Genomic DNA, 14,156 nt, shown 5'->3' with positions numbered 1-14,156 from the left:
TCTTAGGGCGTGGGTGTTTCAAATCTCTCCTGCTTTTGCGACATAGTTTGCCCTGGCTATGTAAATAGTATCCGAAAATGAGTTATTGGGCTGCCATAGACCCTATTTTTTTCCACCTCCTCCCAAAGCCTCTTTCTTGTTGCGATTACACCTCATAAAATGTAATGTATCACCCCCCAACCCCTCCCACTTCCTGTTTGGTTAGAAGAATACATACGCTCGTAGGGTTCTTTACAGGTTACAAAGAGATTTTATATACCTCATATGAGGTTAGCTCATTTAATGCTCACAGCGTGATGAGGTAGTAATTATTTCCCACACGTTATAGATGGGGAAACAGAGGTGTTCCGTCGCTTGTTCTGGGTCCCAGAGGTGAGAAAGTGGCCGAACCAGGCCCCGAATTCGGGCCTGCTGACAAAATGTGCATCCAGGACCCTTTTCACCATAGCCCAGATGTTTGCATCCCTTCCCCTCTCTGGATCCAACCAGGCTGTTCTGTGCTCTCAGCCCTGGGTGTTTCCACACAGCTCTCTCTCCTTCACGCCCTGCCATGCCTCAATTATTGTAATTACCCCACCACCTGCAAAAGTCAAGCGGGAATGATGGAACAATGCATGCAGGTGTGGCTGTTGCCGGGGACAGCTGCTCCCTGCCAGGGTGAAGAGGAGGGAGGGGGACGGGAGCTGCCTCCTCAAGCCTAGCTAGAGACCTATCTTTGCCTTTGGGTGGCTGTGCCATGGAAGGGGACGGAAAGGGCATAGAAATGAGATGGGAAAACAGAAACTCTGCTTCCCCTCCCAGGTTGGGGGCCCAAAGCCGAGGGGTAGAGATGGCATGTATGGCTGGGTAGTTGGACTCCTAGCCGTGGTGTAAAGCTAGGTGCCTTGGCGTCGCAGAAATCTGAGGACAAGAAGCAAAGCAGCGTGGGGAGATGAGCGGTAACGTGAGCCCAACTGGGAGTGGTCAGTGTGGTTCAGTTTGCTCGGGCAAGACCTGGAGAGCCAAAGGGAAAGGCATCGTGGCTAGGATCGCTCTGAGCTTGTGCACTTGACAGCAATAATCACATATGATGATTTAAAAAAAAAAAAAAAAGACATCTGAAATACTCTGCATCCAGTACTCGAACATGACCATAAACCCAGTAGTCTACAGGGCCGGCAATAACCAGCAGTGGTTTCTCAGTGCAGCACGGAATGATCTAGGCTGAGGGACTTGTGGCATGTTGGAAGGACCTCGGCAATGTCTCTCTTCTGTTGCCTGTCATCCTTCTTTCCTTTTTCCACTCCAACCCCACCCCCTTTGTTCGCACAATTTGTGGCCCTGGACCAGGTGGAGAAATGGAACCGCCGCGACCAGAAGCTGCTGGAGGCAGTGCAGCGGGGGGATGTGGGACGCGTGGCCTCCCTGGCCTCGAGGAAGTCGGCCCGACCCACCAAGCTGAACTCGAGCGGCCAGTCCTCGTGAGTAGCCCCTCCCAAGCACCCTCCCTCCCCTTGATATGTGGTTCCCTTTGAAAGTCCTAAACCCCAAGATCAGGTAGGACCAGGGAGTGCCTACAGCCTCAGAGCCCTTTTTGTCTTAATCGGAAAGCGTATTGGTCAGCGTTTGCTATGGATCGAGTGCTACACATGGTGAGGGAAGAAGCTATCCTGAGTCCAATCTCACAACCCAGGTTGACAAAACTGGCAAAAAACAAAACAAAAAAACCAGACAGGAAGCCCATGAAACAAACAGAAAACGGTGTATTTCTAACAACAATGTTTATTTATTGCAAGGGTAGGAGGGTGTGTAAGCTTGAGCCATCAGGAACCAAGTGGTAGCCATGAGCATCACATGGCTAGACAGAGTGATTCGGACAGGAGGGACATTATCCCTGTCTCTGCCCAAGTGAGCCTTCAAATGTCCAGTCCGCTGCTCTGCTCTCTGGCTGCCTTGTTCTAGGACAGTCCCAGTCTGTAAAGGGTCATGTGGTCAGAGCAACAGGTGGTTAGCTATGCGCTCCCTGGACACCCCTGCAAAAGTCTAGGTTGCTTGAGACCTGTAGCTCTTATTTCTGTCTTTGCTTCCCAGCCTCCTCTGGCTTTGTGACAGTAAGCCACATAGCCATTTCCTCAGAAAGTCAGGCTCGGGGAACTCCCCTGTCTGTTGTGGGGATTGGCTCTGGGGGTGAAGGAGTACAGCAGGCAGTGCTTACAAAGCCTCCCGCATCCCTCATCTACTGGTCCCTTCATCCTTCTGTCCCTTGGCCTTGATTCTGTCAGGTTTCATCTGGCAGCCTCCAAAGGCCTGACAGAATGTCTGACTATCTTACTGGCAAATGGAGCTGACATCAACAGCAAAAACGAGGATGGTGAGTTAGACCATGCACTGGGCCAAGCTGTTGGCCTCTCCCTTTACAGCAGCAGTGGCGGGGGGGGGGGGGGGGGGGACGCCAACTGACAGAAGTTCTAACTGTGGCCCCCACATCTTCCTCACCGGCTCTGGCCAGCATCCTTCCAGGGGCTCCCCTCTCTGCAAACCCTTCTCTGGGTTTACCTCACCCCTACTCCTACCTCTGCCAGGTACCAGGCACTGGGGGAACAGGAATTTCTGGCCCCATGGGGCTGAGAGCTTGCTTCTTTCTCTAATCTCCCCCTGATTATCTGTGCGTCTCTTGCCTTCCCTCCCTGTGAGTCATCGGCTTGCATGGGGCCACCCGCCCTCCATCTCCCCTTCTTTCTCTTTCCAGGAAGCACTGCCCTGCATTTGGCCACCATCTCCTGCCAGCCACAATGTGTCAAAGTCCTGCTGCAGGTAACAGAAATCTCTTGATACTACTTGTGGGAAGGGAGGAAGTGGGCCTAGAATCTTCTAACTTTGTCTTATAGTCACAAGCAACATTTGGTCAAATGGACCCCTCTCATCCCCCTCTCATCAGCAAGAGAGCTGATAATCACATATTCATTAATTCACAAACTTTTATGTAACGCCTACTATGTGCGGACACCATGCTTCATGCTGCCCTTGAGGGCCGGTCATAGAGCTGTGTTCCCAGGGACTGCCTGCCCGTCATTCGCATGCCATTGGCAGAGCCCCTGCGGAGGCCAACTGCTGAGTGGCTGGGCAGGTGGCCGGAGGACAGAGGTGTTCACATCCACCCCAAATTCTACCATCTGTTTTTAAGGAGCTTGCAGGCTAGGAGCACTAAGACAGATATATAGGTGAAACGACATGCAGACGATCTAGAAACTGGTCTCCAAAAGGCACAGTTGAACAGGCCACGGGGCAAATGGGTCTTCTGCTTTTGTTCTTCCTGGCCCTTTCCAAGTTCCCCGATTATGATCCTAAAGTCCCAGGCATGGACCCAGGTGTCATTTTCCCTAACGTGCTTCTTTGCCTATAATCTGATTTTTCTTGGGCCTTAGGTTTAGGACCCAGGGCTGAATTTCAAGGCTGCTTATCATCCACAAGGGGTGGATTGGGCTTGCCTAGTAGTTGGCCAGAGCCACGGTCCTCCTTCCCCTCCCCATAGTACTATGGAAGCTGGTGCCCTAAGAGGGGGTATGTGATAAGAGTGGACCCTCCATGCCCCATGCTGCTCTCCTTTGTGGCTGTTTGCAGCATGGTGCCAACGAAGATGCTGTGGATGCAGAAAATCGTAGTCCGCTGCACTGGGCAGGTATGTGCCAGGGGACCGGTGGGAAATGGGGTGGCTGCAGGGACCAGCGGGCGGAAGGGGAGGGAAGACAACATTTGGGGAGCAGGGCAGGCCAGGGCTGACTGCTGAAATGGTTGGCGGCGATGTTGGGTCATAGTCTGACTAGGTGTTTTTCCTGCTTCTTCTTAACCCAACCATCCCTCCCCCAGCCTCCTCTGGCTGTGCCTCAAGTGTTCTCCTGCTGTGTGACCACGAAGCCTTCCTGAACGTCCCAGATAATGTGAGTGTCCGCTGGGCGGTGACCTTCGCAGGGAGGCTGCTACTCTCTCTCTCTCTCTCTCTCTCTCTCTCTCTCTCTCTCTCTCTCAGAGCTTGACTGGCTCAGCTCCATGACCGCGGCTGCACACACCTCCTCTTCCTTCTCCCTCTGCTCCTCCTCCTCTTCTTCATGGAGAGGTTAGGCCTTATCTCCTGGAGGACTTCTCACCCTTCAGAAAGGAGTATTCAGCCCCTGGATCTGGGCTTTTTTCTGGAGAGGTGTCGGGAGAGGGCAGTTGGTAGAATTGTCAAGCCCCTGTCTCCCCCTGGATCCTCATGAACTCCCCTCCCTTCCCACAATCTGTGCAGGACGGACGTACACCCCTGATGATCGCATCGCTGGGTGGCCATGCAGCTATCTGCTCACAGCTACTGCAGAGAGGTGCCCAGGTTAATGTCACGGACAAGGATGCCAAGTGAGCCTTCCCCACCCCCCTTCCCAAATCCAGACATTGACCGCTCTAGAAAGGAGGCCCTGGGCAAAGTGTGTGTGTGTGTGTGTGTGTGTGTGTGTGTGTGTGTGTGTGTGTATGTGTGCGCGTGCACGTGTCTGTGTGTCTGTGTTTTGGGGAAGAAGGAAGACTAGTCTCTGTTTTCTTGGGAACCTCCTTCCTTCTGAGCAGTTGCTCAGAAGGCACAGATGACTTCCTGGCACAGATGACTCCGGGAGTGGAATCGATGCTTCTGGATTCATTTGCTTAATTTACTGGTTTTCAAACTATCTTCTAAGCAATGGGATCCTTTTGCCAATAAAGAAGTCACGCAGCACCTCAATATAGAAAGTAGATGAACACAGAGCCCTTCAAATTGGCCCCCGGCTTTCTGATGCTGCACCTCCAAGGAACGGCATTTGAACAGTTCTGGTCTGCTCTAACGCTTTGTCATTGGCTGGCGCTGATCTGTGGTTCTTGCTGCACCGAGTGAGATCTGACTCTGAGCGGAATTTCTGGAACCAGGACTCCTGGATTCCCTGGGGAAGGCCTATGCCCAGATCTGTCCCAACCCACAGGTCGGCTCTGATCCTGGCCTGTGAGAAAGGCAGCGCGGAGGTGGCCGAGCTTCTCCTGAGCCACGGGGCAGACGCAGGGGCGGTGGACAACGAGGGGCACGACGCTCTGCATTATGCTGTACGCTCAGAGGACAGGGAGCTGTGGAGGCTGCTCCGGCAGGCCCTGCTCCGGCAGGGGCGGCAGGGAGGTAAGGCAGGTTCCCTTCCGTAACTTCGAAGTTCTCCCGGATAGCCTTAGAATCCCAGAAGCTTCTTAGAATGCCGTTTGTTCCTGGACAAAGAATCCCTCTATCGTCACTAGCTAGTGGAATGTTGATTTACTTATTGCTGCTACTTGTGAAATGAGCCCAAATTCTCAAAAGCATGGTCACAAAATCCCTTCATGCAGCCTTGTCTCGCTGAAGGCAATTCTGCCTGGTATTATCGCTAGCATTTATGGGTTGTGATCGTAAATCTATTCGTGAGATTTGACGGTCAGTCTCCGTCTCCCCCACTAGGCCGGCCACTGGCTGTTTTGCTCACCAGTGAGGTCCTGGTGCCTATAACCGTGCCTGACACAGTGCCCAATAAATAAGTGAGCAGACAAAATGAATGAGCTGGCGCATCTCTGGGATGGCGAACCGAAGATGCTAGATAGTCAGGGACCCTTTCAATGGGGGTGGCTCCTGGCACCATGAAGACATGTGTGGGAAGGTTATTGCATCGAGGGACTGTTCCTCTCAGAAAAAGTCTGAAGATAAAGTGTGGGCTGGAAAAGGACCTATCTCTGCTCTCATCTCCCCCCTGCTTTTCTGTATAGGTCAGGGGCTTGCTCAACATCCAGATCTTACATCCCAGGTAAGACCCTAAGTGCCTTTTGCCTCTGATCTTCCCCTCCCCATCTCCCTCCTCAGGCTATCTCACTGGGATATCTCCCAGGGAGTGGTCTTCGGGGCATCAAGACAGTCTAAGAGAGGAAAGGCCGTCCGGGGGCTGGGCTAGCTGCCCGACTTCACTATTCCTTTTTCTATGTAGGCCTCCCCATCAGAGTCTCTGGTGGGTTCTACACCCCAGAGCCCGTGGAGAGCGGAGCCCGAGGAAGAGGAGGAGGAAGACCCATGCCCGGATGAGTGGAGGCGGAAGTATGAAGAGGAGCAGAGGAAGGTTTCTCAGTTGGAGCAGGAGCTGGTGCGAAAGACGGAAGAGAGCGAGGCTCGAGCTGCAGCCTGCCTGGGCCTGGAGAACGGGATTCGAGAGCAGGTGCAGGAGCTGGGGCTTCTCCTATCACCACAGCCTGGGACTCCAGGAGGGCAGGGCTCTAGTCTGCGGCCTGGAGGAGATGGCATGGAGCAGGGTTGTCCCTTGGACCTTCTGGCCGAGCGCATTCAAGAACTAAAGAAACAGCAGCAGGCAGCAGCTGCAGCTGCAGCCAAACGGGCGTTAGCTTCTAAGAAGGCGGAGGATTCGGTCTCGGGGGAGGTCCCGTATGAAGCCCATGGAGGGGCCCAACCGGAAGAACAAGGGCCACCCCAGAGCCCCAGGTCTGAGACCATTGGGAAAGCCACAGGACAGCAGCTGACCACCAGCGGTGGACAGGCCCTTGGCCCTGATCACACCGACAAGCCACGTGCTGGCCAGAAAGAGGGGCCCCCGGCCCCAGGGGCTGAACCAGCAGGCACGGCGGCTGCACCAGTGGGCCCCGGAGACGTGAACCAGCTCCTGCTACAACTGAGGGAGGAGGTGGCCGCGGTGTGGCGAGAAAAGGATGCCGCCCGAGGGGCTTTGTCAAGGCCGGTCCTGGAGGGAGCTCTGGGGACACCCCGGGCAGAGGCTGCGGCGGCCGCCTGGGAGAAGATGGAGGCCAGGCTGGAGCAGGTGCTGGTGAGGCTGGACAGGGCCAAGGCGGGATTACCCGTGAGCCCTGAGGCCGCTGCCCGGCCCAGAGAGGGAGCCCTGCACGCGGGCCCAGAGACCACCCCCGAAGAGAATGAAGGGGGGCGGCCAGGGGCTCCTGGGGCTCGCGGAGAGCCTCTAGGGGCCCCCTCAAGGGGACAGGTGCCTGGAGGAGGTCCGGCCAAGGGACGGTTGGAGAAGGAGGTGGCGGCCCTGCGGCTGAGCAACAGTAACCTGCTGGGGGAGCTGGGGCAGCTGGGGCAGGAGAAGCAGCGGCTGCAGGGGGAGCCACAGTCCCTGAGCCAGTGTCTGCAGCGGGATTTCGTCCTCAAGCCGGAGGCACAGGACCAGCTGCGGCAGTTGCGGCGCAGCGTGGGGCTGCTGACAGATGAACTGGCCGCGGAGAAGGAGGCCACCGAGCAGCTGCGGCAGCGCCTGGCCTCCCAGAGCAGTGGCCTCCGCGGGCTGTGGGACGACCTGCCGCCGGACGTGGTGGGCAGGGGCGTCGCGGGGCGCACAGCGGCCGAACCTCTGGAGGAGCTGCGGGCCTGCATCCGCGCCCTGGCCGACGGGCACCGGGAGGCCCAAGCCTCGCTGGCCCGGCTGGAGCAGGAAAACCGGCGGCTGCGCGGGTCCCCTGGCCCCCGCGGGGAGCCACCCGGCACCTTCTCACAGGGCCCAGTCTCCCCCCAGGTGGCCGCTCTGGAGCAGGACCTGGGGAAGCTGGAAGAGGAGCTGCGGGCTGTCCAGGCCACGATGAGTGGGAAGAGCCAGGAGATTGGGACGCTGAAGAAGCTGCTGTACCAGGCCACCGAGGAGGTGGCCGAGCTGCGGGCCCGTGAGGCCGCCAGCCTGCGGCAGCACGAGAAAACGCGGGGCTCGCTGGTGGCCCAGGCCCAGGCTTGGGGCCAGGAGCTGAAGGCCCTCCTGGAGAAGTATAACACGGCGTGCCGGGAGATGGGCCGGCTGCGCGAGGCCGCGGCCGAGGAGCGGCGCCTCAGCGGGGACCTGGCAGCACGGGCCGCGGAGCAGGAGCGCCAGGCCGCCGAGCTGCGCGGCCGCTCCCAGCAGTTTGAGAAGACGGCCGAGGTGCTCAGGGACAAGGTGGAGCATCTCATCGGGGCCTGCCGGGACAAGGAGGCCAAGGTGAGGGGGGCGAAGCAGCCATCGGGGAAGGTGTCCGAGCGGCTCAGGGTTCGCCGACACGCACCTGCCTTGGTTTAGTCAGTTTCATACCGCTGAACCGAACTCCCGTCATCTGCAAGGACCACGCTGTGTTCTCCGGGCTCTCGGGGATTTGGGGTTGAGATTGGAGGTAAGGTTAAGGTATAGATAGAAGAGAGGAGGGGGCTTAGGTATTCGAATGTGGGACTCGGGGTTAGAAGCAGGGCGGCCAGGCCAGAGCTAGCCCAGGCCCTGGACTGCTAAGGTTTATTAGCAAGGTCTCTTCAACAGTGCAGATGCTGTATCAGCTCAGCAAGAGGCCTGAGGTCCGTTGGGGTGGGTTGCTGTGGTTTTGCTGGGGTTCGGAGGAGGTGACTCAGGGGCCGATGGGTTTAGAAGAGTAGGCTAGCCTGGAACACCTCCCTCTCCCCTTTCCACTTCAGTCCCAACGAGTTCTACCTAAGATTGCCATCAACAGGGAGAGCCCCCATGCAAATTAAAAAGTTTGAAAACCCCCGTGTTAGAAACTGGAGTTTCCCAGCGACTACTCCAACAGTCAGTGTCAAGTCTCCATGTTTCTAGGAGACGTGTTTGAGGAATCCGAAAAAATCAATTTAGAAATGGATGTAGTGATTTTAGAACTGCCTGTGAAATGAATGAGATCAGATGTCTTATTAAAGGTTGTGTGCCTGGTCAAAGGTAGAGTGATTTAAAAACATAGGGCGTATATGTTTTTTGGAACGTAGAGTGCATACAAAGAGAAGGACTGTTACGCAGAATAGGAATCAGTGTGGGTGGGGCTAAGTAAAGAAAGGAATTTTGTGTTGGTGTTGAAGGAGAAGATGCATGTAGACAAACGTGCAAAAGAAAATTGTCTGGATCAGACAATTTGAACCTCTAAGTCTCTTATCTAGGCCTCATCTATAATCTCCTCTATGATATGGGGACAATAATAGGGTTTTCATGAGCATTACATTAATAAGATACTGTATTTAAAATACTCAAAACAACTTTTGGTAAATGGTAAGCATTCAGTAAATAAAAGCGAGCTATGTTTAGTGTCCCTACTACCGCCGTTTCTATTACCGCTGGTTACCATTAACCAAGTTTGTGCCTCAGCCTCACAAACCACAAAAACAAAACTCACTTCTATTTCCCTCGGTGGTCAGCAACCACAAGTAGATCAGGATTAGGTACAGAGTGGAGAGCACCAACAATGAATTCAAAGAGATCTTGGTTCAAATCATTATTTCGTTACCTGTTAGCTGTATGATCTTGACAAATTACTTAGCTTGGTCTCCTTATCTACAAAATGTGAATAGTCACACTTCTCTCAGAGAAGTCTTGCTCTTCTTGGGACAGAAGAAGAGCTGTTTTGGGTATGAATTGAGACAATGTGTGTAAAATTTCCGGCACATATTCTATACCCAATAAAAGAAAGCTGACCTTGACCCTGGGTGGTGTCAGGGTGGGAAGTGACTTGGGCCTCATTGGTTCCCTTTCTTTCCTTCTGGCCTCAGATCAAGGAATTGTTTTATCAACATTTATTTATTTTTTGAGAGTCAGAGAGAGACAAAGCACAAACAGGGGAGGTGCAGAGAGAGGGAGACACACAATTGGAAGCAGGCTCCAGGCTCTGAGGAAGCGGTTAGCACAGAGCCCGATGCGGGGCTCAAATCCATGAACCGTGAGATCATGACCCTAAGCCAAAGTCGGTTGCCCAACCGACTGAGCCACCCAGGTGCCCCTTTATAAGTTTTTTTTTTATTAACCTTTATTTATTAGATCAAAGAATTGTTGAAGAAGCTGGAACAGCTTTCAGAGGAGGTCTTGGCAGTGCGGGGAGAAAACGCTCGCCTTGCCCTGCAGCTACAGGTATGTTTTGGCCCTCAGGGAAATGGACACCGCTAGGGAAGAGGGTGGGTGGCCCATGGCAGTGAGGTATGCGTGGGAGAGATTCTGGGAATTGCAGAGGCCTGGCCAGGCGGGGGTCCAGGTTGGGCCACTGATGGGCCGAGAGAGACCATGTGGCACAGCTGACCACTTCATTCTGTTGTTCCTCATGCTGTGGGGAGGGAGGGTGGTGGTGTCATGTCAGGGTGGGTGTGCTGGGGTGTGGGGTGGGTGCATAATCTCTCACCGGTGCTCACTCCCAGGATTCCCAGAAGAACCATGAAGAGATCATCTCCGCCTATAGGAAGCACCTGCTGAATGCCGCTCAGGTGAGCCCGGGAGGGTCTAGGGACAGAGAGTCGGGCAGGAGGCATTGCATTTGGGGTCCCTCCTCCTACCTGCACATACCTGTCATTTGTGTAAAGCTGGACTTTGTTTGTTTGTTTATGTTTATTTATTTATTTTGAGGGGAGGGTGCAGAGAGAGAGAGACAGGGAGAATCCCAAGCAGGCTCCACTGTTCAGTGTGGAGCCCGACACAGGACTGGATCTCACGAATACGAGATCGTGACCTGAGCCAGTATCAGGAGTCGGCCGCTTAGCCAACTGAGCCACCCAGGCGCCCCAGAAAGCTGGACTTTAGATGTTCCAGTGCCAGGTCTCCGGATCTCATTAGGTAGATCAAGAGTGGTTGTGCATGGATGTGAGGGGGAGAGGCATTTGCCTTTCCTCGTCAATTCTCTGATCTACTGCAAGGCCTTTTCCTGTCCCTTATGCCCTTTCTCAGTTTCATCCTGAGCCAAATTATCCCTCACCAAGGAGGAGAGGTGGGTGGCTTGCTCCTTGCTTAGGAAGAATAACAACTACAAAGAATCGAACATTTGTTGTGCTCTGCTTTATAATCATAGTTTTTAACCCTCGTAGGAGTCCCGGAAAGTAGATATCATTATCTCCTTGGAAAGACAAGGAAACAGCTGTAGAGAAGTCACATACTATAAAGCAGGGGACATAGTTAGTAAAACAGCATTCGACTAAAGCACAGAATGATTCCTTATCTGTCTCTCCCCATTTTCTGTTATTCATCTCCTTTTCTTTCCTTCCTGTCACTTACAGGGTTACATGGAACAAGATGTGTATAATATTCTGCTGCGAATCCTCAGCATACAGGAAGAGTGAGGCAGTCGGGGCCCTGAGGGGTGTGCGATTTCTCCTGATTTCTCTGTTGTGAGTTGTGGGGTCAAGGGTGATGGGGGAAGCAGCCTGGAGAAAGGACTTGGGAAAGAAAAGAGAGGGAATTGGAGTCTCCTTTTGCCCCATGTGGTGGTGGCTGACATTAGGGAGCCCTGTGGGGTGTAGATCATTTGAAGAAAGGTCAGTTGAGAGGACACAATCTGGGGAATCACTGGGTAGAGGCGGGAGGCAGGGGGCGAGTAGACTGAAGGGGACCAATGTGGGATGGGGACTGAGACTTGTTGAGTAGCTCTCCTAAGGCCCCGGGCTAGAGATGCCAGGGAAAGACAGCCGCGATGGCAGAGTGGCAGGGTGGGACTCTGTGAACCCCAGAATCTCTCCTTCACCTGCACATCATTCATTCAGAGGGTAGTCACCCCAGCTCTTCCTGCTGCCATCGTGCATCTTCTCCGGTCCAGGTAGATGACATCCCTTTTAGCATCTTGGCGTGGGTGGGAGGAGGCTGAGGAGATGGAAATGTGGGCATTTCACTCCTGAATTTCTTCTTTCAGGGAGTAAGAGCATCCCTGGCTTCCAGAGGCTCCATCAGGCTTTGGAGGGTGGGGCCAGGCATGGGGATGGCATGGGTGGGGTTCCACCTGACACTATGGACCCCAGACCTGAGAACCTGAAGCCTGGAGTCGGCATGAGACCAGAGGAGATGCACGGAGGCCAGCTCTATGGAAAATAAAGCAGGAGGCGGTGTGGTGTTGGGTGTCCCTGCTTTCTCTGTTCAAAGGCGAGTGGGGGAAGGAAACTTTTTTTAAAAATCACAAATGGCCCCCAATTATGATCCATAGTAAGAAATACGCTACATTGTGGCGCATCTAACCTGAAATAGTATTTACCCTTACTATTTTCTTTCTAGGATATTCTCTGCTGTTATTCTCCACCGAAAAAAATATTGCTCAAAATACATCCATCCGCCCATGGGTCAAGACCCACAGGTTGAAAAATAGCACTCTGTGAAAATGGAGATCGACACTCTTTCTCTTTCTCAAATCTGTCTCTAATCTTTTTTCTCTATCTTGTGATTCCTGCGTCCACTATCTTTTTTTAAGGAGGAGAGACTGAGAGACCTGGAGTTTCTTCAAGAGGTAGAATCTAAAATATTTGACAGTATGTCAAACCGGGCTTCTAGATCTGAGGCACAGGGCTCACATGGTCCGTGTTCTTTGCCCAGGTACCAAGAGGGGTTAAAAGTCTGATTCCTGGGGAAGGGAGGAAGGGATACACAGAGCTGGCTTCTTCCCTCCAGTTCTGTTCTCAGACTGAAAACCGTGGATCTCTCTTGGCCACTTCCCGTGGGTCTCCTCCCCTTCGTGTCCCTCCACCAGCCAGACTGCTAGGTGTGAGAGAGGCAGCAAATTCCTCCCCAATCTGGAACTGCGTTTGGCCCCCTCCTTGGTCCTTCTCCCAGCCTACCCCCTGCTGGGTTAGGCTGGGTGGGAGGCCATGGTTTGGCAGTAAACAACCTGCCTGGGTTGAGAGGAGAGTGTGGAGGGGCTGCTTCGAAGACAGGGGCCCACAGAGGGGCTGCAGGGCCTGGCTCCAGGGTTTGGGCCAGAAGAGAGCAGAGGGGTGTAGATCACATCCTAGAGAGGATGAGGGTCAGCTTTAGGATTTGTGCAAATGGGCACAGGACTGCTTTTGGACGTGAAGAATGCAGACCGGAGGGGTTGATGGAGAAAGAGAGGGTACAGCTGCCAGAGGAAGAACATCTGAAAGATTGAGTCATTTCCATTAAGGGGAACAGAACCTCTCTTTTCTTTGAGTTACCAAAGAATCTCAAAGGACTGTTACAATCATTATTTATGGAGTGCAGGGTGGGAAGAATGAAGAAACTGTTGAGAGAGAGGGGTCCAGACAGGGGGAGATGGTTTGGCTAAGTTCAAGTATGAGTCAGGAAGCAGCTTTGGTAATGGGAGCTGATCCCAGGATGGCTGAGTTATGGGAATGGTCAGTGATATGCTAACACAGGATGGAATGTTTCCAGCCCCTGGTCTTCCCAAACGGTGTCCCTCTGTACAACCCTGTAAACTCTTACCCCAACGACCCCAGGCCCTGAAGTTTTCCTTGATTTCAAAAATAAATCTTTCTTTCCCAAAGTAACTCTAGTCCTAAGTTTGTCCCTATCCCTCCTAGGCTGTCTGCTGAATGGGGCTTAGGTAGGGACTTCTTACTCCTCTTTTTGCGTCCCCCTTCTTCAGGCTTCAGATGTAGGGGTATATGGGTGAGAGTAGGTGAAGCTTGGTTGCCACGATAGGGTCAGACTATTTCTTTGAATGCCCTCCGTCTGGAACTTGGTCTGGATTTGTAGTGTCCCTCCTCTGTCTGATAACATTAGTTCATTAAACTGACATTGAACGAGTCTACTACGGGCCAGGCTCAGAATAGAGAGTGAACATCTCAGAAAAGATTCTTGTCCTTACTGAGCTGGCATACAGGATCAAAATCAGGCATCCTGGTTCCTACTTTTCAGTTGTCCTGTAGGGATGCTGGAACTTCCAACCTCAAATTAACTATTTAAAAAAAATTTTTTTAATGTTTATTATTTTGTTTTTGAGAGAGAGAAAGAGAGACAGAGTGTGAGTGGGGGAGGGGCAGACAGAGAGGGAGACACAGATCAGAGGCAGGCTTAACCGACTGAGCCACCCGGGTGTCCCTCAAATTAACTATTAAAGGAGATTCCTTCTTTAGGAAACCATTAGGATTCAAGGTATGGTTGAGTTTCTTTTTTTTCTTTTACATTTTTACAGCTTTAATGAGTTATAATTGACATTCAGTAAACTACACATACTTAAAGTGTACAATTTGATAAGTTTTGACATATGTGCACACCCATAACACCCATCACACAATCAGGATAATGAACATATGACTCCCAAAGAATCCCCCCCTTTTTTTTATTTTTTTTTAACGTTTATTTATTTTTGAGACAGAGAGAGACAGAGCATGAACGGGAGAGGGTCAGAGAGAGGGAGACACAGAATCTGAAATAGGCTCCAGGCTCTGAGCTGTCAGCACAGAGCCC

At 52.9% G+C, this 14,156-nt stretch overlaps 1 protein-coding gene across 2 annotated transcripts; it reads left to right on the top strand.

The window, feature by feature from the left end:
- Window positions 1–604: 604 nt before the first annotated feature.
- Window positions 605–13,430, top strand: ANKRD35 (ankyrin repeat domain 35). 2 transcript variants are annotated; one of them, XM_042953721.1, is made up of 13 exons: window positions 605–1,460; window positions 2,262–2,350; window positions 2,729–2,793; window positions 3,601–3,658; window positions 3,847–3,917; window positions 4,265–4,371; window positions 4,965–5,152; window positions 5,764–5,801; window positions 5,979–7,982; window positions 9,786–9,875; window positions 10,157–10,222; window positions 11,006–11,116; window positions 11,991–13,430. In XM_042953721.1, the coding sequence occupies exons 1-12, from the start codon at window positions 1,240–1,242 to the stop codon at window positions 11,066–11,068; spliced, it is 3,060 nt and encodes a 1,019-aa protein (XP_042809655.1). In that variant the 5' UTR covers window positions 605–1,239; the 3' UTR covers window positions 11,069–11,116; window positions 11,991–13,430. The 2 variants fall into 2 exon arrangements, with proteins under 2 accessions (XP_042809655.1, XP_042809654.1); XM_042953720.1 differs by lacking the exon at window positions 11,991–13,430 and adding an exon at window positions 11,635–11,858.
- The last annotated feature ends 726 nt before the right edge of the window (window positions 13,431–14,156 follow it).

Source organism: Panthera leo, chromosome C1 (assembly GCF_018350215.1).
Source record: "Panthera leo isolate Ple1 chromosome C1, P.leo_Ple1_pat1.1, whole genome shotgun sequence".
Taxonomy (NCBI): domain Eukaryota; kingdom Metazoa; phylum Chordata; class Mammalia; order Carnivora; family Felidae; genus Panthera; species Panthera leo.
The sequence above is the reverse complement of the archived record's forward strand: the minus strand, read 5'-3'. Positions and strand labels throughout refer to the sequence as shown.